Source organism: Eleutherodactylus coqui, chromosome 3 (genome assembly GCF_035609145.1).
Source record: "Eleutherodactylus coqui strain aEleCoq1 chromosome 3, aEleCoq1.hap1, whole genome shotgun sequence".
Taxonomy (NCBI): Eukaryota; Metazoa; Chordata; class Amphibia; order Anura; family Eleutherodactylidae; genus Eleutherodactylus; species Eleutherodactylus coqui.
The window spans coordinates 253,663,152-253,689,811 of record NC_089839.1 but is presented as its reverse complement, the minus strand read 5'-3'; the positions used below and the strand labels follow the sequence as shown (position 1 = coordinate 253,689,811).

General features: G+C 45.8%; 1 protein-coding gene across 1 annotated transcript in view; it reads right to left on the bottom strand.

Moving 5' to 3' along the window:
* Positions 1 to 21,402, bottom strand: part of LOC136620004 (calcium-activated chloride channel regulator 1-like) — a 78,283-nt gene extending 56,881 nt beyond the window's left edge. Inside the window, exons 1-2 of the mRNA XM_066594736.1 lie at positions 21,244 to 21,402; positions 1,924 to 2,064 (exon numbers count right to left, since the gene is read on the bottom strand). Coding sequence (XP_066450833.1) covers positions 1,924 to 2,064; positions 21,244 to 21,402 — 300 coding nt within the window. The remainder of the gene's footprint in view (positions 1 to 1,923; positions 2,065 to 21,243) is intronic.
* Positions 21,403 to 26,660: the final 5,258 nt, after the last annotated feature.

The window sequence follows — 26,660 nt, the reverse complement described above, 5'->3', positions numbered from 1 at the left end:
CAAAGCACAAACTTGCGATGCGTTCTTAAAAAGTCCCACTGACATTCTGGTTAAAAAAACGTAGCGTTAACGCATCGTCAAAAAAACGCAAGTCTGTGGGAGCCCTAAGAAATGAATTAAAAAGACCCATTCAAGAATACGTTATTAATATCTTATTCCAAAAGGTGCTATTTTGTTCTGCAGTTAAGGCTCAAAAGACCCCTGATCTTACAAGGCTTAAGGAGGCACTCTATTTTGTATTTGGGTAAATCCATCACAATATCAGTGATCTCTGCTGTGAAGAATCTATTTCTGTAATTCTCTCAAGGCCGGTCACATGACCAGGACTCTGACAACCATGAAGCAAAACTATATTACTTGCACCTAACCACCAATGACAAACATTTTGTATTCTGTTCTTCAAAATGAAAGCTGCGCTGTGATGGATTGCTATGAGGAAGACAGTTTCTCTTTATGGTAATGGATATAAATTTGCCCCATTAACTGCAGGGCACAGAGTGTTGTCAGAGTGCAGGTCATATGACCTGGAGGCCAAAAGTAAAGTGCAGAATGCACAACCTGGAAAGGACAAACTACGGAACTGGATTCTTCACAGCAGTGGTCAGTGATACATCTAATATAAATAAGCCTACAGGCTTTTTACTGCACCACACTTTCATCCTTTTGTCTGACCTTTGGTGGATGATTTTGGTGTCATTAGATTAGTGACAATCTCACCACCTCCATAAAATCCTAAAATTGGAGTTTGGTACAGCGAGTGACCTGTGAGGGCAGCCCAAAGTTTTTATGTTAAGTGTATGGGCGTATGCCTGGGGACAGTGAAGCGTTGCTAAACGAGCGCAAGCGGGAGGTACTGAAGCAGAGCGGCCGATACTGAATGACAGTGGCCAGTGCTGACTGAGAGCGGCCACTACTGAAGGGCAATGGGCAGTGCTCCACAGGAGCGGGCGAGACTGAAGGGGAGCAGCCGGTACTGAAGGGCAGCGGGCAGTACTGTAACAGAGCGGCTGGTACTGATTAATAGCGTCCGGTGCTGACTGGGAGCGATCGCGAACGGGAGCAGGTGGTGCTAAAGGGACAGCAGGCAGTGCTGGGGGAGACTGGGCGGCGCTGTAGGAGAGATGGTGGTGCTGAAGGAGAGCAGGTGGTGCTGAAGGACAGCAGATGGTACTGAAGGGACAGCAGTGGGCACTGCTGAAGGACAGTGGGCGGTGCTGAAGGACAGTGGTGGTGGTGCTAAAGGACATCGGAGGCGGTGCTGAGGACAGCGAGTGTTGCTGAAGGGACAGCTGGCGGCATTGAATGAAAGCAGGCGGTGCTGAAGTAATAGTGAGGTGATGCTACACAGGAGTGAGCGGTGCCAAAGGTGAGCGTGCGATGGCTGTGATTGGTACATCCTTTCAATGCAGCGCTGGATAACCAATCACGACGATCGTGTCGTGGTAGTGGCATTTATGAATTGAGCCGCCACTCAAAAATCCTGTTCATCCAGCGCTACTCAATCGCGACTCCTGAGAACAGAGGCAGCTCCCGGGACAAAAGCATGGAAGGGGGCGTGGTGGCCCATCATCGGCTGACACTCCCCTCTGAGCCACCAATCACAGCCAGAGACAGAAGACAAAGAGAGAGCAAACAGAAATGACAGGCAGACAAAAGACAGGCGCAGACAAGGAGAAAGCAACACACAGACACAGCAAGACACACAGAGGCAGACACAGCCAGAGATACAGGCACAGAAACAGAGAGGAGAGAGGCAGAGAAAGACAGACACAGGCAGAGACAGAAAAATAGGCAAAGAAACACAAAAAAGATTTTCCAAACATTTGCTGTTCGCATAGCGCACATCGGGTCAATCTAGTACCTCAAATGTATGTACATTTAGTATAGTATTTCTTTTTCAGTAGAGTATGTTGAGTTTCCTACCTTATCATATGTTTCAGTTCTTGTTTTGCTATAGTTGTTGTTTTTTTTCCAAGTAACTGGAATTAGGATCTTGGCACTCTTTATGTGTAGCCTGTTCTTCGTGGCAGAGAACAAGTAACTTGTGGCATCTTTTATCATAATCTATTTAAGACAAAAAGAATGGTTAACGTGTATACAGCCATGAGTTTGTACAGTATACTACATTATAGGGTGTTCATTTAGGTTTTCCAACATGTCCTGTTCACAGGAGAGGATAGGAGGTGGAGGAGTGGAGGAGAATGCTTACAGCACACTCACAAACAGAGGAGAAGCAGATGTACTACAGATAAGTACTATACAAATCAAACATAAGTGATCATGCCCGGCTGTCCTCTAACTGTATTGTCTTCTAAAGTGTTCTGTCAGAAAAAGGGAAGATAGGCTCTGGATCCAATCCAGTCCTATTATAATCAAAATCAAAACACTCCTGCCATAAGCAATACCGAGGAATTGGATCCCTTTGAAATATAACTTTTATGAAATAACACAAAGATTGCACATAAAAACGCAAATATTTAAATATAGGGGGTAAGCTTCTATATTCTCCTGAAGATGCCACTTAGGTAGTGAAACATATTGGAAGAGCTCTGTTTCATCTTTTGATATCAGTATTAGACCGCAGGCACTGCTATCCTATGCTATTAACCCTTTGGGGCATTGCTATCACTCAGAATATAACTACATAGTCATGCAGTTTCCCTCCATGTTAAATGCTGGAGGATGGTGTGGTAGGTTCTGACGATCAGATCATTTAATCAGATACTATAGGCAGTGTTCTGGAGGCGTCCCTGTACCCCCAGCTAGGGGAAGTTATTTTGTAATATTGGTCTCTATAGGGAATGCGCGCCTATTTGTTTTTTTTTGACCATTTTATCATCCCCTCCAGTACTGACCTGCTGAATTACAAATGCAAATATAACTATATCCATAGACTGACAGCTATCAGAATATGGCATAGCGTTGACAATGTGGTTAGCAATAAACCACAATATTAAATATATATGTCTGCAGCATATCGTATAGTATTTCATAGTATATAGTATAGGCTTTTAAATATTTGTGTTTCTATGTACAATCTGTGTTATTTAATAGAAGATGTATTTCAAAGGGATCCAATTCCTAGGTATCGCTTCTAGCAAGAACACTTTTGATTTTGATTCCAAAGTGGACTGTGTCTTAAGTGTGTGACTTGACATTAGTGGATTTGCTGAGTCATCTTTCCCTATTCTATTTGCATTTGTGTATTTGTGTTTTATATCAAGTCATAGTAATCTTTTAGAGAATACATTGTGCTATATTGTCTCTTTCCTAGAGGTTAAACACATTGTATTTGGGGGGGTATATCAGGGGGTTAGATTGTTAAATATTGTGTTACATTTAATAAACACATAGTCTGCCTATGGGTTTCAGTCTTCATTGCTTTGCACAGGTGTGTTATTGGGGCGGGGATACTCAATAAGGTAAATCCAAAAGGAGAAAAAAAGGCTGCTTATGATAGAAAGTCTTCTCCTTTATTAGATAAAAGCGCCTATGTTACAGAGCTGAAGGATGAATTTTGGTCCAGTGTGGACCTTGGTCACCTGAGTTTGTACTGTATGTCAGCCATCACTTCCTTAAAAGCTAAAAGTAATTAAAAACATCAAAGGCAGCTGAAAATTAACTCTCGCTGTGCCGATAGCCTGCAACTCCTATGTCATACAAGAGGAGTTCAGAGCTGGTGGATAATAATACGAATGTGACTGCCTCAGAAAAATAGTTAATGAATACATATGCAGTCATACCAGGACAATAATATATGAGAAACATACACTCAATGTGAAATCAATACCATTGAAATGCAAACAAGTTAATAACATAATAAACCATTAACATATCAAATAAGGGATACTCAATAAGAGTGTAAAATAAATTGTGTCTGTTGAACTTTCTGTGTTCTTTCCAAATAGAGGAGGAGCAGAAGTATTACAGATAAGTGCTATATAAATTAAAACATAAGTGAATATGCAAGCTGAGTGAGCGTGGCTGCATTGTAAGTGCCATGTGTCATAAGTGTGTTACTTCGGATTAGTGAATTTGGATTCAAGGAATTTGGATGAATTACTTATATTTAGAGATGAGCGAACGTGTTCTTCCGAGCTTGATATTCGTGCGAATATTAGGGTGTTCGGGATGTTCGTTATTCGTAACGAACACCATGCGGTGTTCTGGTTATTTTCACTTCCTTCCCTGAGACGTTACCGCGCTTTTCTGGCCAATTGAAAGACAGGAAAGGCATTACAACTTCCCCCTGTGACGTTCAAGCCCTATACCACCCCCCTGCTGTGAGTGGCTGGGAAGATCAGGTGTCCGCCTAATATAAAAGTCGGCCCCTCCCGCGGCTCGCCTCAGATGCCGTGTGAGTTAGATGAGGGACAGTGCTGTTTGTACCGGAGCTGCTGTAGGGAAAGAATTGGTAGTTAGTGTAGGCTTCAAGACCCCCCAAAGGTCCTTATTAGGGCCACTGATAGCTGTGTGTTGGCTGCTGTTAGCAGTGGCAAATTTTTTTTTCTCAAAATCGCCTCTGCAGAGCGTTGCACCTGGCATTAGGGACAGAAGTGCTGCATAGGCAGGGAGAGTGTTAGGAGTGAGTGTAGCCTTCAAGAACCTCAACGGTCCTTTCTAGGGCCATATTTATCCGTGTGCAGTACTGTCCAGGCTGCTGTTAGCTGTGCTGCATTTTTTTTTGCTTCTCAAAATCGCCTCTGCAGACCATTGCACCCTCCATTGATACTGCAGGGAAAGAATTGTATAGGCAGGGCCACAACACAGTTATTATTCATAGAATATACGCAGTGCTGCCTTTTGGTGGAAAAAAACTGAAAACAAATCTATTTGTCCAGCCTCTGTCCGTCCTAAGGGCGGTGGACACATGTGAGCTGCTTGAATAACATTGCTAAATCAGACGCACCCAGCTACGCTTTACTGCTGGCTTCGCCATTTGCTTTCCTTAATTGGGAAAAAAATACCTGCTCTCCAAGAGTTATAATAACTCTGCTACCCTCACGTTCTGTGACACATAAGCAGGGACACAGCACAGTTATTAAACTGCTCATGTTCATTGAATATACGCAGTGCTGCCTTTTGGTGGAAAAAAACTGAAAACAAATCTATTTGTCCAGCCTCTGTCCGTCCTAAGGGCGGTGGACACGTGTGAGCTGCGTGAACAACATTGCTAAATCAGACGCACCCAGCTACGCTTTACTGCTGGCGTCGCCATTTGCTTTCCTTAATTGGGAAAAAAATACCTGCTCTCCAAGAGTTATAATAACTCTGCTACCCTCACGTTCTGTGACACATAAGCAGGGACACAGCACAGTTATTAAACTTCTCATGTTCATTGAATATACGCAGTGCTGCCTTTTGGTGGAAAAAAACTGAAAACAAATCTATTTGTCCAGCCTCTGTCCGTCCTTACGGGCGGTGGACACGTGTGAGCTGCGTGAACAACATTGCTAAATCAGACGCACCCAGCTACGCTTTACTGCTGGCGTCGCCATTTGCTTTCCTTAATTGGGAAAAAAATACCTGCTCTCCAAGAGTTATAATAACTCTGCTACCCTCACGTTCTGTGACACATAAGCAGGGACACAGCACAGTTATTAAACTTCTCATGTTCATTGAATATACGCAGTGCTGCCTTTTGGTGGAAAAAAACTGAAAACAAATCTATTTGTCCAGCCTCTGTCCGTCCTAAGGGCGGTGGACACGTGTGAGCTGCGTGAACAACATTGCTAAATCAGACGCACCCAGCTACGCTTTACTGCTGGCGTCGCCATTTGCTTTCCTTAATTGGGAAAAAAATACCTGCTCTCCAAGAGTTATAATAACTCTGCTACCCTCACGTTCTGTGACACATAAGCAGGGACACAGCACAGTTATTAAACTTCTCATGTTCATTGAATATACGCAGTGCTGCCTTTTGGTGGAAAAAAACTGAAAACAAATCTATTTGTCCAGCCTCTGTCCGTCCTAAAGGCGGTGGACACGTGTGAGCTGCGTGAACAACATTGCTAAATCAGACGCACCCAGCTACGCTTTACTGCTGGCGTCGCCATTTGCTTTCCTTAATTGGGAAAAAAATACCTGCTCTCCAAGAGTTATAATAACTCTGCTACCTTCACGTTCTGTGACACATTAGCAGGGACACAGCACAGTTATTAAACTTAGATAATTCATTCACTAGAGGCAGTGGGGCCTTTCGTTTTCCAAAAAGGGCAAAAATTATATTTGGCCTGCAGTCTTGCGCCAATTTATTTCCTGCCTGTGAAATCAAATCACTGGTAATACAGCATGCTGAGGGGTAGGGGTAGGCCTAGAGGACGTGGACGCGGCCGAGGACGCGGAGGGCCAAGTCAGGGTGTGGGCACAGCCCGAGCTCCTGATCCCGGTGTGTCGCAGCCGACTGCTGCGCGATTAGGAGAGAGGCACGTTTCTGGCGTCCCCACATTCATCGCCCAATTAATGGGTCCACGCGGGAGACGGTTATTAGAAAATGAGCAGTGTGAGCAGGTCCTGTCCTGGATGGCAGAAAGTGCTTCGAGCAACCTATCGTCTACCCGCAGTTCTGCGCCGTCCACTGCTGCCAATCCGAATCCTCTGTCTGCTGCTCCTCCTTCCTCCCAGCCTCCTCACTCCACTACAATAACACCTGCTCAGGAGCGGGAACACTCCCAGGAACTGTTCTCGGGCCCCTGCTTAGATTGGGCAGCAGCGGTTCCTCTCCCACCAGAGGAGTTTATCGTCACTGATGCCCAACCATTCGAAAGTTCCCGGGGTCCGGGGGAAGAGGCTGGGGACTTCCGCCAACTGTCTCAACAACTTTCTGTGGGTGAGGAGGACGATGACGATCAGACACAGTTGTCTTGCAGTGAGGTAGTAGTAAGGGCAGTAAGTCCGAGGGAGCAGCGCACAGAGGATTCGGAGGAAGAGCAGCAGGACGATGAGGTGACTGACCCCACCTGGTGTGCAACGCTTACTCAGGAGGACAGGTCTTCAGAGGGGGAGTCAAGGGCATCAGCAGGGCAGGTTGCAAGAGGCAGTGCGGTGGCCAGGGCCAGGGGTAGAGGCAGGGCCAGACCGAATAATCCACCAAGTGTTTCCCAAAGCGCCCCCTCGCGCCATGCCACCCTGCAGAGGCCGAGGTGCTCTAAGGTCTGGCAGTTTTTCACAGAGACACCTGACGACCGACGAACAGTGGTGTGCAACCTTTGTCGCGCAAAGCTCAGCCGGGGAGCCAACACCAACAGCCTCACCACCACCACCATGCGCAGACATATGATGGCCAAGCACCCCGCAAGGTGGGACGAAGGCCGTTCAGCACCTCCGGTTTGCACCCCTGCCTCTCCCCCTGTGCCCCAACCTGCCACTGAGATGCAACCCCCCTCTCAGGACACAGGCACTACCGTCTCCTGGCCTGCACCCACACCCTCACCTCCGCTGTCCTCGGCCCCATCCAGCAGTGTAGTTCAGCGCACCGTCCAGCCGTCGCTTGCGCAACTGTTGGAGCGCAAGCTCAAGTACGCCGCCACGCACCCGCACGCTCAAACGTTAACCGTCCGCATAGCAAAATTCATCAGCCTTGAGATGCTGCCGTATAGGGTTGTGGAAACGGAGTCCTTCAAAAGTATCATGGAGGCGGCGGCCCCGCGCTACTCAGTTCCCAGTCGCCACTACTTTTCCCGATGTGCCGTCCCAGCCCTGCACGACCACGTCTCCCGCAACATTGTGCGCGCCCTCACCAACGCGGTTACTGCCACGGTCCACTTAACTACGGACACGTGGACAAGCACAGGCGGGCAGGGCCACTACATCTCCCTGACGGCACATTGGGTGAATTTAGTGGAGGCTGGGACAGAGTCAGAGCCTGGGACCGCTCACGTCCTACCCACCCCCAGAATTGCGGGCCCCAGCTCGGTGCTGGTATCTGCGGAGGTGTATGCTTCCTCCACTAAAGCACCCTCCTCCTCCTCCTCCTCCTCCTCTGTCTCGCAATCAAGATGTGTTAGCAGCAGCATGTCGCCAGCAGTCGGTGTCGCGCGGTGTGGCAGCACAGCGGTGGGCAAGCGTCAGCAAGCCGTGCTGAAACTACTCAGCTTAGGCGATAAGAGGCACACGGCCCACGAACTGCTGCAGGGTCTGACACAGCAGACCGACCGCTGGCTTGCGCCGCTGAGCCTCCAACCGGGCATGGTCGTGTGTGACAACGGGCGTAACCTGGTGGCGGCTCTGCAGCTCGGCAGCCTCACGCACGTGCCATGCCTGGCCCACGTCTTTAATTTGGTGGTTCAGCGGTTTCTGAAAAGCTACCCACGCTTGTCAGACCTGCTCGTAAAGGCGCGCCGGCTCTGCGCACATTTCCGCAAGTCCCACACGGACGCTGCCACCCTGTGCACCCTGCAACATCACTTTAAGCTGCCAGTGCACCGACTGCTGTGCGACGTGCCCACACGGTGGAACTCTACGCTCCACATGTTGGCCAGGCTCTATGAACAACGTAGAGCTATAGTCGAATACCAACTCCAACATGGGCGGCGCAGTGGGAGTCAGCCTCCTCAATTCCTTTCAGAAGAGTGGGCCTGGTTGGCAGACATCTGCCATGTCCTTGGTAATTTTGAGGAGTCTACCCAGGTGGTGAGCGGCGATGCTACAATCATTAGCGTCACCATTCCTCTGCTATGCATCTTGAGAAATTCCCTGCAAACCATAAAGGCAGCTGCTTTGCGCTCGGAAACGGGGGCGGGGGAAGACAGTATGCCGCTGGATAGTCAGGGCACCCTCCTGTCTATTTCTCAGCGCGTACAGGAGGAGGAGGAGGAGCATGAGGAGGATGAGGAGGAGGGGGAAGAGACAGCTTGGGCCGCTGCTGACGGTACACCGGCTGATTGCCTGTCATCCTTTCAGCGTGTATGGCCTGAGGAGAAGGAGGAGGAGGAGGAGGATCCTGAAAGTGATCTTCCTAGTGAAGACAGCCATGTGTTGCGTACAGGTACCCTGGCACACATGACTGACTTCATGTTAGGATGCCTTTCTCGTGACCCTCGCGTTGCACGCATTCTGGCCACGACGGATTACTGGGTGTACACACTGCTCGATCCACGGTATAAGGAGAACCTGCCCACTCTGATTCCCGAAGAGGAAAGGGGTTCGAGAGTGTTGCTATACCACAGGACCCTTGCGGACAAGCTGATGGTAAAATTCCCAGCCGACAGCGCTAGTGGCAGAAGGCGCAGTACCGAGGGCAAGGTAGCAGGGGATGTGCGTAGATCGAGCAGCATGTACATCCCAGGCAGTGCAACAGTCTTTAAGGGCCTGGCCAGCTTTATGGCTCCCCACCAAGACTGTGTCACCGCTCCCCAGTCAAGGCTGAGTCGGCGGGAGCACTGTAAAAGGATGGTGAGGGAGTACGTAGCGGATCGCACGACCATCCTTGGTGACGCCTCTGCCCCCTACAACTACTGGGTGTCGAAGCTGGACACGTGGCCTGAACTAGCGCTGTATGCCCTGGAGGTGCTTGCTTGTCCTGCGGCTAGCGTCTTGTCGGAGAGGGTGTTTAGTGCGGCTGGGGGAATCATCACAGATAAGCGTAGCCGCTTGTCAACCGACAGTGCCGACAGGCTAACACTCATTAAGATGAACAAAGGCTGGATTTCCCCAGACTTCTGTTCTCCACCAGCGGACAGCAGCGATACGTAAGCAATACGTAGGCTGCACCCGCGGATGGAAGCTACGTTCTCTCTCACCATCCAAAACGGGGACATTTCTGTTTCATCAATCTGTGTCTAATATTCCTCCTCCTCCTCCTCCTGCTCCTCCTCCTGAAACCTCACGTAATCACGCTGAACGGGCAATTTTTCTTAGGGCCACAAGGCTCACTCAAATAATTTTTCAGAACAATTTTTATAAGTTTCAATGCGCTTAAAAGCGTTGGAACTTTAACTTGAACCAATTTTTCGTTACACTGGGCTGCCTCCAGGCCTAGTTACCACTTAAGCCACATTAACCAAAGCGATTCACCTGCCATCTTGGTTGGGCATGGCCAATTTTTACTGAGGTACATTAGTACTGTTGGTACACCAATTTTTTGGGGCCCTCACCTACAGTGTAATCATAGTAATTTCTATGTTCTTCGCCTGCACTCATGGTACAGAAAGGTGTGTGGGGTTGGCCTACAGTTTAGCTACATAAATGTAACTTGTGCCTTGGCTATACTAAGGCTACTGAAATGGAACGAAGACTGCGCTCCCGCTATACTGCTGCTTCAGAATTGTTAATGGGGCCTGTCCTGAGTGCTACTATTGCTTACATGGAACGAAGACTGCGCTCCCGCTATACTGCTGCTTCAGAATTGTTAATGGGGCCTGTCCTGAGTGCTACTATTGCTTACATGGAACGAAGACTGCGCTCCCGCTATACTGCTGCTTCAGAATTGTTAGTGGGGCCTGTCCTGAGTGCTACTATTGCTGACATGGAACGGACACGTGGAGAGGACACGTAGTGCCTCAAAAACATCCCCCTCCAACAGGGAAAGCATTGTTGGCAAATGCCTTTGCATTGGTTCGTCTGGTGGCAGTCCAAGAATTTCACCTTTACCGACACAACAAGAGAGCCCCCACACCATCCCCCCGCCACGGCCCACTTAATCCTGGCCACATTCCGAAAACCAACAAAATACAACCGTGCTACTAGGTCCGCAGTCACCACCACATTACCACCAACGCGGTTACTGTTAAGGTGCATATAACCACGGACACGTGGAGAGGACACGTAGTGCCTCAAAAACATCCCCCTCCAACAGGGAAAACATTGTTGGCAAATGCCTTTGCATTGGTTCGTCTGGTGGCAGTCCAAGAATTTCACCTTTACCGACACAACAAGAGAGCCCCCACACCATCCCCCCGCCACGGCCCACTTAATCCTGGCCACATTCCGAAAACCAACAAAATACAACCGTGCTACTAGGTCCGCAGTCACCACCACATTACCACCAACGCGGTTACTGTTAAGGTGCATATAACCAGTCTGACTGGGGCATGCAGACACCTTGACAGAATGAATAGTGTGTGGCACATAGCTTCCCCATTGCTATGCCCACGTGTGCAGCTCCTGATGGCGGTGGCACAGGATTCTATTTCTCATTGCTTCTGTACAGCATTGTGGGCTATCGCCCCGCCCCTATTAAAGAGGGTCGCTGCCTAGCCGTGCCAACCCTCTGCAGTGTGTGCCTGCGGTTTCTCCTCATGGCAGACGCACTTCTAAATAGACATGAGTGTGGCGTGGCATGAGGGCAGCTGAAGGCTGCGCAGGGACACTTTGGTGTGCGCTGTGGGGGGGAGGGGGGGCGGTTGGGCAGCATGTAACCCAGGAGAAGTGGCAGCGGAGTGTCATCCAGGCAGTGATTGTGCTTTGTTGTAGCTAGTGTGGTGCTTGGCAAAGGTATGCCATGCTAATGAGGGCTTTTCAGAAGTAAAAGTTGTTGGGAGGGGGGGGGGGCACTCTTGCCGGTATTGTGGCTTAATAGTGGGACCTGTGAACTTGAGATGCAGCCCAACATGTAGCCCCTCGCCTGCCCTATCCGTTTCTGTGTCATTCCCATCACTTTGTTGAATTGCCCAGATTTTCACACATGAAAACCTTAGCGAGCATCGGCGAAATACAAAAATGCTCTGGTCGCCCATTGACTTCAATGGGGTTCGTTGTTCGAAACGAACCCTCGAGCATCGCGGGAAGTTCGTTCCGAATAACGAACACCCGAACATTTTGGTGTTCGCTCATCTCTACTTATATTTAATTACTGTTTTGATTTTTTTTTTGTAAATATTACCTTAATCGAATCTATCTGTACAATCCGCATTTAGAATGTGCTCCATGATTGACAATGCCATCCAGTGTACATCTTGTGCCATATATGTAGTCCTTGACAGCCTATTGTACGAGATGTGAGCGTGTTGCACATTTGGAAGCCTAGATCCTGGATCTAAATGAGCAGCTTGTAACACTGAAATCTGTTTGCATCATGGAAAAGAGTTTGCTGCTCACTGAGCAGGAACTTGCTGCGGTAGATGTGGGGTTGGATGGTAGTATGGGAGAGAAGGATGAGCAGGCAGCAAGCATATAGAAGGAGGGATAGAGGGAAAAGATCTACGGAGGCTAGTCCTGAACTGGCACACCCCAACAAGGTTGCAAAGTTGTCAGATGAGGGGAATGCCATACCAGGATTAGCACTACTGCAGAACAATATGGCTTCAGACTACCAGGGAAATGTCTGCTTCAGTAAGAAGGGGAATAGGAGTGCAGGGAAGGCTAAACAGGTCGTGGGAGTGGGGGACTCAATTATTAGAGGGACAAACAGGGCAATCTGCCACAAAGACCAAGATCGTCAAATGGTGTGTTGTCTTCTTGGTGTTCGAGTTTGACCCATCGCAGATCAGGTTGACTGATTACTGGGAGGGGCTGGTGAGGATCCAGCAGTCATAGTACACATTGGCACCAATGACAATGTTAGAGGTAGGTGGAAGGTCCTTAAAAACAATTTCAGGGAACTAGGATTTAAGCTTATAGTGAGGACCTCCAAAGTAGTATTTTCTGAAAAACGACCTGTGCAACATGCCACACCAGAAAGGTAAAGGGAGATTAGGGAGGCAAACAAGTGGCTCAAGAGTTGGTGTAGGAAGGAGGGTTTTGTGTTCTTGGAGAACTGGACAACTTTGCTATAGGCTACAGGTTCTACAATAGGGATGGGCTGCATCTCAATGGGTAGGATGCAGCTGTACTGGAGGGGAAGATGGCTAGAAGGTTGGAGGAGTGTTTAAACTAGGAACTGGGGAGGGGAAACCAAAGAAATAGAGGAGTAGATAGTGTAGACAGTGACCTGGGACTGAAACGATGCCCAACACTCATCCCCATGTATACTCACTCCCGTACTGTTACTCACATCGCATTCAGCAGGGAGGCGGAGCAGCTGGAGGAAAGTTCTCTTCCCGCTCTCCACCCACCCCTCTCCATTCACTGTAATAAGCGGCAGCTGTTTACACCAAACGACGACATGTAATTCGTTTTTTTAAGCATGCTTAAAACTTAACGACTCTCATCCAGTAGTTCAGTTTCTACATGCTTTTACACAGGATGATTATAGGTGAAAACCCCACACAAGAGCAGTGTTTTGAACAACCATAACGATAATAACCTGTGTAAAAGGCTTTAAGTAGCAGAAATGGGGGTGGAGCAGTGGGAGGGGTTAGTACAGTTAGAACTGGCAGGATAGTTAATAGGGATACATCAAATATAAAAAATAACCAAAATCTTCTTATCTGTATGGTAACTAATGCTAGGAGTCTGACCAAGAAAGTTGACAAACTGGAAGCAATAATATCTGAGGAAAACTACAACATAGCAGAATTAACAGAGATCTGGTTGAATGAAAGCTGTGACTGGGTTCTGAATCTATGGCATTACAGTCTGTTCAGAAGGGATCATAAAAAGCAGAAAGGGGCAGGGGTTTATCTTTATGTAAAATCCTGTTTAAAGCCCACGCTACTGGCAGAGGGAGATGGACATGTGGAGTATCTATAGGTAGAGATACATGGAGGAAAAAACAATAATAAAATCCTCATAGGGGTTCTCTATAGGCCACCAAATATAAGAGAAGCCACTGAAAATCCATTACTGAGGCAAATAGATGAAGCAACAAATCATGATGAGGTAATTATTATGGGGGACTATAATTTGACGGATATAAACTGGGAAGCCATGTTGGTCTTAATATTAACCCCTTAGTGACCAAGCCTGTTTGCGCCTTAATGACCAGGCCAAATTTTGCAAATCTGACATGTGTCACTTTAACATGGAAAAACACCAGAAAGGTTTTGCATATCCACGCGATTCTGACATTGTTTTTTCGCCACATGTTGTGCTTCATTTAGGCGGAAAAAATAGACCGATAGAAATTGTGTTTATTTATTAAAAGCGCCAAAATTGGGAAAATTTTGAAAAAATCGTCATTTTTTCACATTTCCAACTGCAATATCTTAAATATGTGCAAACATAATATAGAAATTTTTGCTAAGATTTATATTTCCACCCGTTTACTTTATTTTGGGCGCACATTGGAAAAACTTTCGTTTTTTTTTAACTATTTAGGAGACGTACAAATTTAACATTACTTTTTAGCATTTTGAGGAACACTTTGTTTTCCTATACCAAGCCGAGATTGGAAAGGCTCATGAGTGTCAGAATAATAGATACCCCCCAAATGACCTCATTTTAAAAACTACACCCCTTAATGTATTCACTGAGGGGTGTCATGAGTATTTTGACCCCACAGTTTTTTTTCAGGAATTAATTCAATTTAGAGGAGAAAAAGTAAAATTTCATATTTTTGCAAATCTGTCATTTTAAAGACATATTTTTTTCCTATAGTTTACATGAAAATCAGGATTTACACCCCAAAATGGATACCCCTATTTCTGCCGTGTTCAGAAATATACCTATTGTGGCCCTATTGTTATATCTGAGTCCACAACGGGGCCCAAAATGAAAGGAGTAGTCAGTGTCTTTCAAAACAGAAATTTTGCTTGAAGTCCTTTTAGGCCCCATAGCACACATGTAGAGTTCTTGAGCGCCCAAAACCATAGAAAACCCCCACAAATGACCCCATTTTGAAAACTAGACCCCTTAAGGAATTTATCTAGGGGTGTACTGCATATTTTGACCCCACAGTTTTTGAATGAATTCAAACCAAGCAAAAGGAAAAAAATTGTGATTTTCGTTTTTTCGGCAATTCTGTCATTTTAAAAACAGCTTTTTTTGTACAGCACACATATGAAGGAAGACTTGCACCCAAAAATGGATACCCCTGTTTGTCCCGTGTTCAGAGACATACCCATTGTGGCTCTAATCTTATGTCTGGATACACAACGGAGCCCAAAATGAAAGGAGCGACCGGTGGCTTTCGGAACACAAATTTTGCTTGAAGTCCTTTTAGGCCCCATTGCCCACTTGTAGAGTTCTTGAGCGCCCAAAACCATAGAGAACCCCCACAAATGACCCCATTTTGAAAACTAGACTCCTTAACGAATTTATCTAGGGGTGTACTGCGCATTTTGACCCCACAGTTTTTGAATAAATTCAAGCAAAGCAAAAGGAAAAAATTTGGATTTTTGTTTTTTTGGCAATTCTGTCATTTTAAAAACAGCTTTTTTTGTACAGCACACATATGAAGGAAGACTTACACCCCAAAATGGATACCCCTGTTTGTGCTGTTTTCAGAAATATACCCATTGTGGCCCTAATCTTATGTCCGCATGCACAACGGGGCCCAAAATAAAAGGAGTAATCGGTGGCTTTCAGAACATAGATTTTGCTTGAAGTCCTTTTAGGCCCCATTGCCCATTTGTAGAGTTCTTGAGCGCCCAAAACCATATAGAACCCCCACAAATGACCCCATTTTGAAAACCAGACCCCTTAACGAATTTATCTAGGGATGTACTGCATATTTTGACCCCACAGTTTTTGAATAAATTTAAGCAAAGCAAAAGGAAAAAAATAGGATTTTCATTTTTTGGGCTATTGTGTCAATTTAAAAACAGTTTTTTTTGTACAGCACACATATAAATGAAGGCTTTCACCCCAAAATGGATACCCCTGTTTGTCCCGTGTTCAGAAACATACCCATTGTGGCCCTAATAGACTTACAGGACCCATGGCTAGGCCTACAATGAAAGGAATACCCGTTGGATTTCAGGGTACCACTGAATAAATTTCAGGCCCCATTGCCCACTTATAGAGCCATTGAGCGGCCAAAACTATAAAGAACCCCCTCAAATGACCCCATTTTGAAAACTAGACCCCTTAACGAATTCATCTAGGGGTGTACTGCGTATTTTGACCCCACAGTATTTGAATGAATCTAAGCAAAGCAGAAGGAAAAAGTTACGATTTTCAATTTTTTTGGCAATTTTTTCAATTTAAAAACAGTTTTTTTGTACAGTGCACATAGGAATGAAGACGTTCACCCCAAAATGGATACCCCCGTTTGTCCCGAGTTCAGAAACATACCCATTGTGGCCCTAATCTACTTACAGGATGCATGGCAAGGCCTATAAAGGACGGAACACCTGTTGGATTTTAGGGCACAACTGAATAAATTCCAGGCCCCATTGCTTATTTGTACAGAATAAAGATTGACTCCCTAAAAATTCCCCCCCTCCCCCTCCGCGCTCTTTTTGGCGTTCGCAAATCTTAGATAAAAGTAAAAATGTGAACTGTGTAGTATTTCCGAAGACAGGGGTAATTACGGAGGCTGGTTGGAATGGGCCCATGGGGCAATAAAACCGGGTATCCCCCCCCCCTCCTCTCATGCTTTTTGGGGGTATTTCATGACCTCAGTGGCGGGTATGGGGTGTAAAAAGTGGCGTTCCGTGAGTCTCCGTAAGCTTGATGAGGTGCGGCAGTATCACACAGAAGGCGCTCAACAAGGTGCTCCTGGAACTGCAGGAAAGCGAGCGTTCCCGGGGCTTCTTGTAAAATACGTATCACAGGTAGCGGTTTGAATAACGCCGGGCTCACGCGGGTGCAGGCGGAATCCGCTTGCGGAGGCCCACAGCGGATCCCATCTGTGAGCCCGGCTGTGACCCTGCGTACGGCTGCGTAATGTACTGCGCATAACTGCGTACTCACACAGGCGGTCATGCACAGTACACCTTTGTTTGTATTTCCTGCACCATCGCTTAGCGATGACGCGGGTACCCGCAGCCCGTACACAATGTAGTTGCGTATGGACTGTGGGTATATCCGCGACCATGGAGCACAATGGGCTCTATGTTGCCGATATCCGCAGTAAAATAGAACCTGCTGCGTTCTCCTTTCTGCGAGTGGATTACGCAATTCCAACCCGCTAATGTGAGCGGAATTGTGTAATCCAATGCGATTGATCTGCGTATTACCACGGATCAGACGCATGCGGAATCCGTCATTCCTATCCGGTCATGTGAGACCGGCCTAAGGTAGATCGCTACCTTTTTATCACGTGACCGGGGACCGCTCAACGAGGCCACCCGTCACTGCTCCAGGCTCTCGGCGACCGTTGGTCGCTGGGAGCAAGGAGATTTTAAATTTCCTGGGCTCCCCGACTGCTGCGCATGTGTCCGGCTTTTTGCCGGCAATCGCATGTGCAGAATCCTGGAAGGTCCACGGAGGAAGATCGCGTCGGGATTCAAATACGGAGGCCTCCGGTAAAAAGATTCATCTCCTCTCACCGATCGCATCAGTGAGGGGAGATGAAACTTCAAATTTTTTTTTTACTTTTACGTGATCGCCATTATTGGATAATGGCGAACACGTGACCAGGAACCGCTCACCGCGGACCCCCATTAAATCTCCATGCTCTTGGCTACGTTTTGTAGCCAGGAGCAGGGAGAATTTAAATTATCCTGGCAATCCACAGCTTTTGCGCATGCGCCCGCCATTTTGGCGACGGGCGCGTGTGCAGAAGCTGTGGTAAGGTCCGCGGATAAATCTGGGGGCCTTAGGTACGTACTTTCATCCTCCCTCACGGATATGATCCATGAGGGGAGATGAAACGTACGCTTTTTAAACTTTTAAAAACTTTTTTTAACTTTTTTTTTTTTTACTTTTTTACACTTTTTTCTCACTTTACATGATCACTGTCATCCATTGGATGACAGTGATCATGTCCCCGGTATAATCTCTCTGCTCCTAGCTACACATGGCAGCCAGAAGCAGAGGGATTTTAAATTTCCCGGGGCTCGAGCCCGTCTGTTCACGCGCCCGATGTCAATCATCGGGCGCGCATGCGCAGACGGGGATTCTGGTCCCGGGACATCGGGACACCGCTGAGGACTGGGGGTGAGTATTTTCACCTCCCCTCATGGATCCGATCCATGAGGGGAGGTGAAACTGACTTTTTTAAAACTTTTTTTTAACTTTTTCGCGATCGCCGCTAACCATTGGATAACGGCGATCGCGGGTACCGGGGACCGCTCACCGCAGTCCCCGCTGACATCTCCTGCCTCCCGGCTACCTACAGGAGCCGGGAGCCAGGAGATTTTAAATCTCCCGCGCCGCCGGGCCTTCTGCGCATGCGGCTGACGTAATGCCGCCTGGCGCGCATGCGCAGAAGACCGGCTTCGGGCCCTGGAGCGGCAGGAGAGCGGGGAGCAGCGTGCCAGACCTCGGTGAGTAATTTCAGCTGCTCCGATGGATCCGATCCATCAGAGCAGCTGAATCTTTAACTTTTATGTACTTTTATTTACTTTTTTTGCGATCGGCGCTATCCATTGCATAGCGCCGATCGCAATGCCGGGGGGGGGCTCCGAACAGCCCGGGATGACAGCTCCATGCTGTCAGCTACCTGCGGACACCGACAGCATGGAGCTGTCACGTCCACAGCCCGAGGGGCACTATTCTCTGCAGGAAGCATGTTTTTACGTCCTCAGAGAATAGAGCCCACTTCGGGAGGACGTAAAAACACTATGGGCTGGTCGTTAAGGGGTTAACCAACAGACCTGGCAGAATAACAGAGGTGAATTTGGGGGGGGGGGGGCACCTGGGCAATAATGATCATAATATAATACATTTCAACTTGCCTTTTAAGAGAGAGTTTTATAGGGAAGCTACAAAAATACTAAACTTTAGCAAGGCAAAGTTCAATCAGCTCAGAGATGCCCTTGACCTTATTAATTGGGACAATGTCCTCAAAAATAAGAGTACGGACAATAAATGGGAAATGTTTAAAAATACTTACTGTGAGCGATTCATACATTACAGGAATAAAAGGGTTAGGAATAGGAGAAAACCAGTGTGGCCCAATAAAGATGTAGATTGGGCAATAAACAACAAAAAGAAAGTGTTTAAACTACTAAAACGGGAAGCCAACAAAGAGGCAGTAAAAACCTATAAGGAAAAAATAAATTATGCAAAAACAGATAAAAGCTGCAAAGGTGGAGACAGAAAAATGTATTGCCAAGGAGAGTAAAAGCTAGGGTGGTTTCACACCCGCGTTTGGAGTCCTTTTAAAACTGATCCGTTTTAAACTGAATTCGGACTGATTACAAACTGAAGCAAAACTGATGCATACATGCCTTTTTTGGAGTAGAGTAGGTGATTATTACATATGGACATCATTGCACACTCCACAAGTTTCACTCTAGGAGGTCTGCCAGAGCTCTTCCTCCAAATCATCACAATGCACACAATACACACTCCTGGCTGGTGGGTGGTGGCGGGGATTCGCTGATTTTTTCCACACCCCTCCCTTTCCTTCTGAGGTCACCTATTGTTTTGCTTTGCAGGGTAGTGATAAAACAAATCCATTCCACACTGAAAGCAGACAGAAGCCCTACAGTTTGCTTACCTCTGTCATTGACTTTAATGCAAACAACAAAATGTAAAGGTGCTTTCTGTTAGCTTTCCGCTTTTTTTGAATGGCAACAATAACACTGCAAGCTGTGCTTTTTTTTCTATTCTGGAACGGAGTCAAACTGAATCCAAACTGAGAGCAAAAAAAAATCTATTGAGTCCAGTTTGCTTCAGTTAAAAAAAAAAAAAAAACTAAAAACAAAAACTGAGGAACAGACACAGACATGAAGCTACTCTAATCCTAAACTGTTCTTACATTATATAAATAGTAAAAAAATAAATATTGATAAATATTGAAACAATTATAGAGGATAATGAGAAAGCAAATCTATTAAATAGTTTTTTTCTCCAATATATTCACAGAGGAAAACTAAATGTCAGATGATATGCCGAAGGATAAAGTAAACTCTCCACTGAATGTTTAACTCTGAAAGAAGCCATCTTAAAATGATTAAAATAGACAAATCACGGGGTCCTGATGGCATACACCCCGGGTTTCAAGGGAATTAAATAATGTGACAGATCTTTGTTTCTTATATTTAAGGACTGTATAATGACAGGGTCTGTTTCAATTGATTGGTGCATAGCCAATATAGGGCCAATATTTAAAATTGGGTCAAAAAGTTAACATGGGAACTGAAGGCCAGTAAGTCTTACTACTATTGTGGGTAAAATGTTTGAAGGGTTTTTAAGAGATGCTATCCTGGAGTAGCTCAAGGAAAAGAGCTGTATAACTTCATATCAGCATGGGTTTATGAGAGGTCACTCCTGTCAAACTAATCTAATCCGCTTCTATGAGAAGGTAAGTTCTAGACTGGACTAGGGAGAGTTTTTGGATCTTGCGTATCTGGATTTTTCAAAAGCATTTGATACTGTGCCGCATATAAAATGAGAAGGCTTGGTCTAGGTGAGAATGTGTGTGAGTGGGTAAGTATGTAATTGGCTCAATGATAGAAAGCAGAGGGTGGTTATTAATGGTACATACTCTAATTGGATCGCTGTTACTACCACAGAGTCAGTATTGAGCCCTATTCATTTCAATATATTTAGTAATGACCTAGTAAAAGGATTACACAGTAAAATTGCAATATTTGCTTATGATACAAAACTGATGTTGATGATAAAAAAATTATTAAAGGGGTTGTCTCACGCCGAAACGGGTTTTTTTTTATTCAATAGGCCCCCCGTTCGGCGCGAGACAAACCCGATGCATGTGTTAAAAAAAAAAACCGGGTAGTACTTACCCGAATCCCCGCGCTGCGGCGACTTCTTCCTTCTTCTTACTTACCTTAGTAAGATGGCCGCCGGGATCTTCACTGTGAGGTCCATTGCCGATTCCAGCCTCCTGATTGGCTGGAATCGGCACACGTTATGGGGCGGAGCTACAAGGAGCAGCTCTCCGGCACGAGCGGCCCCATTCAGAAGGGAGAATACCGCACAGCGGAAGCGCGTCTAAAATCGCCAGAAGAGGCGATTTTAGACGGATCCATGGAGACGAGGACGCCAGCAACGGAACAGGTAAGTTAATAACTTCTGTATGGCTCATAATTAATGCACGATGTACATTACAAAGTGCATTAATATGGCCATACAGAAGTGCATAACCCCACTTGCTTTCATGAGACAACCCCTTTAACACAAGAGAGAACAGAATGCACTTGCACATGGATCTGGAGAAGTTGAGGGCTGGGCCAGAAAAGTGGCAAATGAGGTTTAACGCTGATAAATGTAAATTAGGTAGTTGGACGTGTTGAAATCTGCAGGAAAATCATGATGATATGATGCAGGTCATGGACCAATAAAAGAGGGTCCTAGCAGGAAAGGGTAAAAAATCAATAGTAGACATTCCACAATTTTTAAAATTCTTACCTGTAAATTCTCAATGATTTTGGGATTTTCAGGTATTCCTGGATGGATTGCCATAACAATATCCTGGTAACCTCCATTATTAAGCGTTACTAGAGAACTGCTGGTCTTAGAAAACACATGGAAGAGTAAAAGTAAGTATAAAATGATCCGGGTTGCCATCTTCCTCTTTTTACACTCAATGCTTAAAAGCTAAGTGATCTTAAGAAACTTTATATATACTGCTCTTTTTATCAGATTCTCTATATGGACTTTGTTACTCTAGTGGGTAAAACTGTGCTTTGTAACTCATTAATGACAGTGTGTCAGCAGGGTGTAATAAGGAAATGAAAAAAGAGTAGGAAAATGTATTTCTGTTAGAAGTAACATGCTAGTTAGGGAAACCAAAAATTAAAAACAATCACAGAAAATGGCCGTTACTTACTGGGTGAGGAGTGCATATAGATGCATCCTCCTCTCACCATGCAGGTAGCTGACTACCAAATGGAGGAGCCAATAACACCTGTGAGGGCACCGATAAAACACCCACTCACACTGCCTCCTGATAATGAGGGGGGTGGATGCTTGGTGTACACTCCCACACATACTGGATACAGGGTGCCAGAGCATTCTGATATATGTAGTTCACCATGCAGACCAGCAACCTATTAATGACGCCATGATAATTCGGCGGGTTGCCCTGCATATCCATCAGTGAACCACATTGGTACTGCCACCCTGGGCTCCCGCTGGAGTCTTTAAGCCACACTGCATGTGAATGATAGATAATAAATGCAACGCATTGGTTGGATGTTGGCCAAGATACATGAGCCCACTAACCACTTCATGGTTCCTTGCGTTGTAGTGGGTCCCTACACTAATATAAATGCGTCACAGAAGGGGAAACAAAAAATTAAAAACTTGTATCTGTGATTGTTTTTAACAGGCTAGTTAGAAGCTTTGGTTTCCTTACCTTGCTCCCATAGCTATGCCTATATTACCAAACCTGGCCATTGCAATGTGGACTGAGCTGTCTTTTTCCAGCTCCGTCCACACTGACAATGGGCGCCATGAACAGTTGAAGGGAACCAGTCATGGGCATCATGAACCCAGGACAGGTAGGTACAATGTACCTATGTATGTCTTATTGTCAAATGCTCGGCATTTCAGAAAAAAAATACTTTAAAGTTTCATTTCAAATGGAGCTCTGAGTCATGGGGGCAAGACCAGGTTGGTCTATCCCTGCCCATGTCATCTAGAGTGACAGCTCTCTCTCTATTTGAGTACAGTGTCACTGTAGATTTTGTGATTGGGGAGAAGCCAATGTGGCACCACCCATAGGACTCAGAGCCCACTTTGGAATTAATCCTTATAGCATCTTTATTCTGAATCAATGGAGCGTTCCAGAATACATTGTACATGGGTGCGCTATACATACCTATACCAGGTTCATGCTACCATGTTTCCATAGATTGAACCTGGTGACAGGTTCACTTTAAGTCCCAGAAAACCATTTTAATCAAATCCAACACTATGTTATTATTAATTGTGATAATTGCTTTTTTTGTACTCTTTTTGCTGGGTTCACAAAGGGTGGATTTGCTGCCGGGTTTCTGCACAGTTTGCACATGTAAATTCTGCAAACGAAATCCGTAACAAAGTTAAAATGTGTATCAATGCGGATATAAACGTATTTTCCACACTGAATTTCTGCAACAGAAATGAGCATTTATATCCACAACTGCATTTATACATTTACTGCATTTTACTACGGTGGATTTTGTACTGGGCAATAAAATAGTACAAAACAGTGAAAAACATAGCACTTCCTCTTGTGATATAATATATCTTTGCCCACTGTGTCTTTTCATGTGGTTCAGAGCAGAGGCATAACTTGAAGCTCCTGGGCCCCAATGCAAAACCTGGAAAGGGGCCCCCAACTATAATGCTTTATTCATAGTGTTGAGCTTCCTATATGGAGAAGAGAGGCCTTATGGGCCCCCTAAGGTTCCTGGGCCCGGGTGCAACCGCATTCCCTGCATCCTCTATAGTTACGCCCCTGGTTCAGAGTGTTAAGGCAGCAGAAATGCAGCCCTAAGCTCTCACTCACGACCTGAAGGTTGTGATTTCAATCCCCACATGGTTCAGCTAGCCGCCTCAAGGTTGACCATCCTTCTGAGGTTGGTAAAACGATTACCTAGCTTGGTGGTGGGGGGTAATAACTAAATTATCTGGAAGCGCTGCAGAATAAGTTGGTGCTATACAAGTAACAAGATTCATTTATCTACAGCAGCCACTTATTTTGAACAGAGAAAACGTCTGCTGTATTTAGGCCAAATGGATACAATTGCGCAGCCAGTGCGTCTTAGAAGACATTATTTTAGAAGAAGGTTGGAACTTATTGTATTGTTGGAACGTGAAAGACAGAATCAGGTTTCCGCACAAAATTAGCACACTTGGTTGTTTAGTGCAGGAAACGTTGATTTTTTTTCATTGTTTTCCCTTTTTTCTCATTTTTAACATGGCCTTCTGTATTATAGGTGCTGTGTTATTCACAGCAACCATAGATAACGTTGAAAGCCTTTTTGTAGTAGGCAGCAAACTTACAGCAATGTGCTGGTTCTTGTAAAAGCCCAAAAATACAGATACTGACGTACAAGAATCATCATGTTGAGTATGTAAAAACTGATGAGAGGGGATTGTTACCTAAAGCTAATTTCACACGGGCGAGTGCGATATCAGACAGTGAAACTCGGCCCGATACTGCGCTTAGGAACGTGCGATTCCCCTGTGGATGTGAGGTGTTTTTGTGTCAAAAATGCCTTGCATCACTTCAGAGAAGAAGCTTTTAGCCGTAGCGGAGTATGGCAGAGTGTTTACCATTGTTTTAATGGGAAATCTCGCATCGCATCGCACTTGTGTGTACCTCGCATGCCGTGTGATGCTCTGCTGCCAGCCCCATTGAAAACAGTGGGCAAGGCGAAGTAACACCCAAAGATAGGACATGCCGCGATTATTTCCTGCACCATGATGAGTGAAAAAAAAATCTTGCGCCAGTTTCTCACCCTCAGGCCTTAGTCACACGGGCGTTTTTTCACGCGATTTGCGGATCGCATGACGGATGCGCATCCGCAAATCGCGTGACCGGTGCGCGCAAGTCGCCCGCAAATCGCCCGAAAATCTGCTCCTAGCCGCGTTTCATTAGAAACGGGCCGGAGCTGTCCAGCGCATTGCATTCAATGGAGACGGCAATAGAGCCGGCTCCATTTAAAGCAATGCGCTGCGGGCGAGCCCGGGATGAATTGTCGGGAAGGGCTTAAATATATAAGCCCTTCCCTGCAATTCATCCTAAAATGTGTAAAAATAAAAAATATATATATACTCACCTGCTCCCGGCAGCCGGAGCTCCACGCGGCCGTCCTGCAGTGGGTGTGAAGGGGGTGTGAGTCAGACCTGCCCCCTGATTGGCTCAGCGCTGAGCCAATCAGAGGCATGTCTCACTCACACCCATTCATGAATTCATGAATGGATGTGAGTCAGACCTGCCCCTGATTGGCTCAGCGCTGAGAGGCAGCAGTCACTCACCCATTCATGAATTCATGAATGGGTGTGTGAGTGAAACCTGCCTCTGATTGGTCAGGGCTGTGACCAATCAGAGGCAGATCATTCAGCAGGCGGGGATTTTAAAGCCCTGCCCGCTGAATAGTGCCGAGAAGCAGTTCAGGAGAACTGACAGCGGCCGCGGCTGGACTCCGGCTGCAGCGGAAAGGTGAGTATACAATTTTTTTTTATTTTAACACATTTTACGATGAATTGCAGGGAAGGGCTTATATATTTAAGCCCTTCCCGACAATTGACCCTGCGCACGCCGGCAGCCCATTGCTTTCAATGGAGCGGCTGTATTGCCGGCTCCATTGAATTCAATGGGCAAACATCGTTCTTCTCTGTCACAGCTGTTACAGCTGTGGCAGAGAAGAATGATTTGTCTCCTATATGTTCTCAATGGGGTCGGCGCTGCTGCCGCCGGCCCCATTGAGCGCATATAGAGAAAAGAACAGGAATCGCAGATCGCAGATAGGTGCGATCTGCGATTTCTGTTCTATAATTTATCGGACGAGCGCATAAAAAGCGCTCATGTGTCCGATACCATTGCAAAGCAATGGTTTTATAAAATCGTCAGACGCATGCGCATGCGCAAATCGCGGCTAAAAACGCCCGTCTGACTAAGGCCTCACTGTGTCAGCAGGGTGTACTTTTAATAAGGAAAGGACAACTTAAAGAGTAAGAAAATGTATTTCTGTTAGAAGTAACAGGCTAGTTAGAAGCTTTGGTTTCCTTACCTTGCTCCCATAGCTATGCCTATGTAAGGGGGGTCACAAGGGGACCCGTCAGCTGATGCTGTCTGCTTCCCAATCAATTAAACATGCGAGTATACTCGAAGGGGATCAATGGACACCACACCGTATGTGCTAACCAAAGAAATGCCCGTTTAATGTACAATGTAGTCAATCTTTATACAGTTCTTACGGAGCAAGTGGCTTTATGCCAGATACAATTAAAATTAATAAGCACATATATTGATTTAAAAACATCTCGGCCTCTTATCAGTATGTCCTCCTCAGGTGGGTGTTATCGGGAGGCACATTCTTGTGAGCTTCAGCTAAAATTGCTTACAGATGAGAACAGGACAGGAAGCTAGTGTTTATCCAATTAATATTTCCAGGTGGGTCATTATAATTGGGATCTAACATCTTTCTCAAGTGAAAGTTGAAATTAATACAGATATATATATATGTATTAAAGCAGACAAGCGGAAGAGACAAAATGGAGTCTCTGTAGTCTATTTTTAAAGCGTCAGCCCTTACACGTATAAGCTTAACCCCTTAGTGACGAAGCCTGTTTGCGCCTTAGTGACGGAGCCAAATTTTGGAAATCTGACATGCGTCGTTCAACGTAGCATAACTCCATAAAGGCTTTACATATCCAAGTGATTCTGACATTGTTTTTTCGCCACATGGTGTACTTCATTTAGGTTGTAAAAAGAGACCGATATAATTTGTGTATATTTATTAAAAGTACCAATATTGGAAAAATTTTGAAAAAATTGTCATTTTTTCACATTTTCAACCGTAATAGCTCAAATATGTCCAAACATACTGTACAAATTTTTGATAAGATATATATTTCCATCTGTTTACTTTATTCTGAATGCACACTTGAAAAACTTTTGTGTTTTTTTTAACCATTTAGAGGACATACAAATTTCACATTACTTTTCAGCATTTTGAGGAACACTTTGCTTTCCTGCACCAAACCAAGTTTGCAAAGGCTCATAAGTGTCAGAATAATAGATACCCCCTCAAATGACCCCATTTTAAAAACTACACCCCTTAATGTATTCACTGAGGGGTGTCATGAGTATTTTTACCCCACCAGTTTTT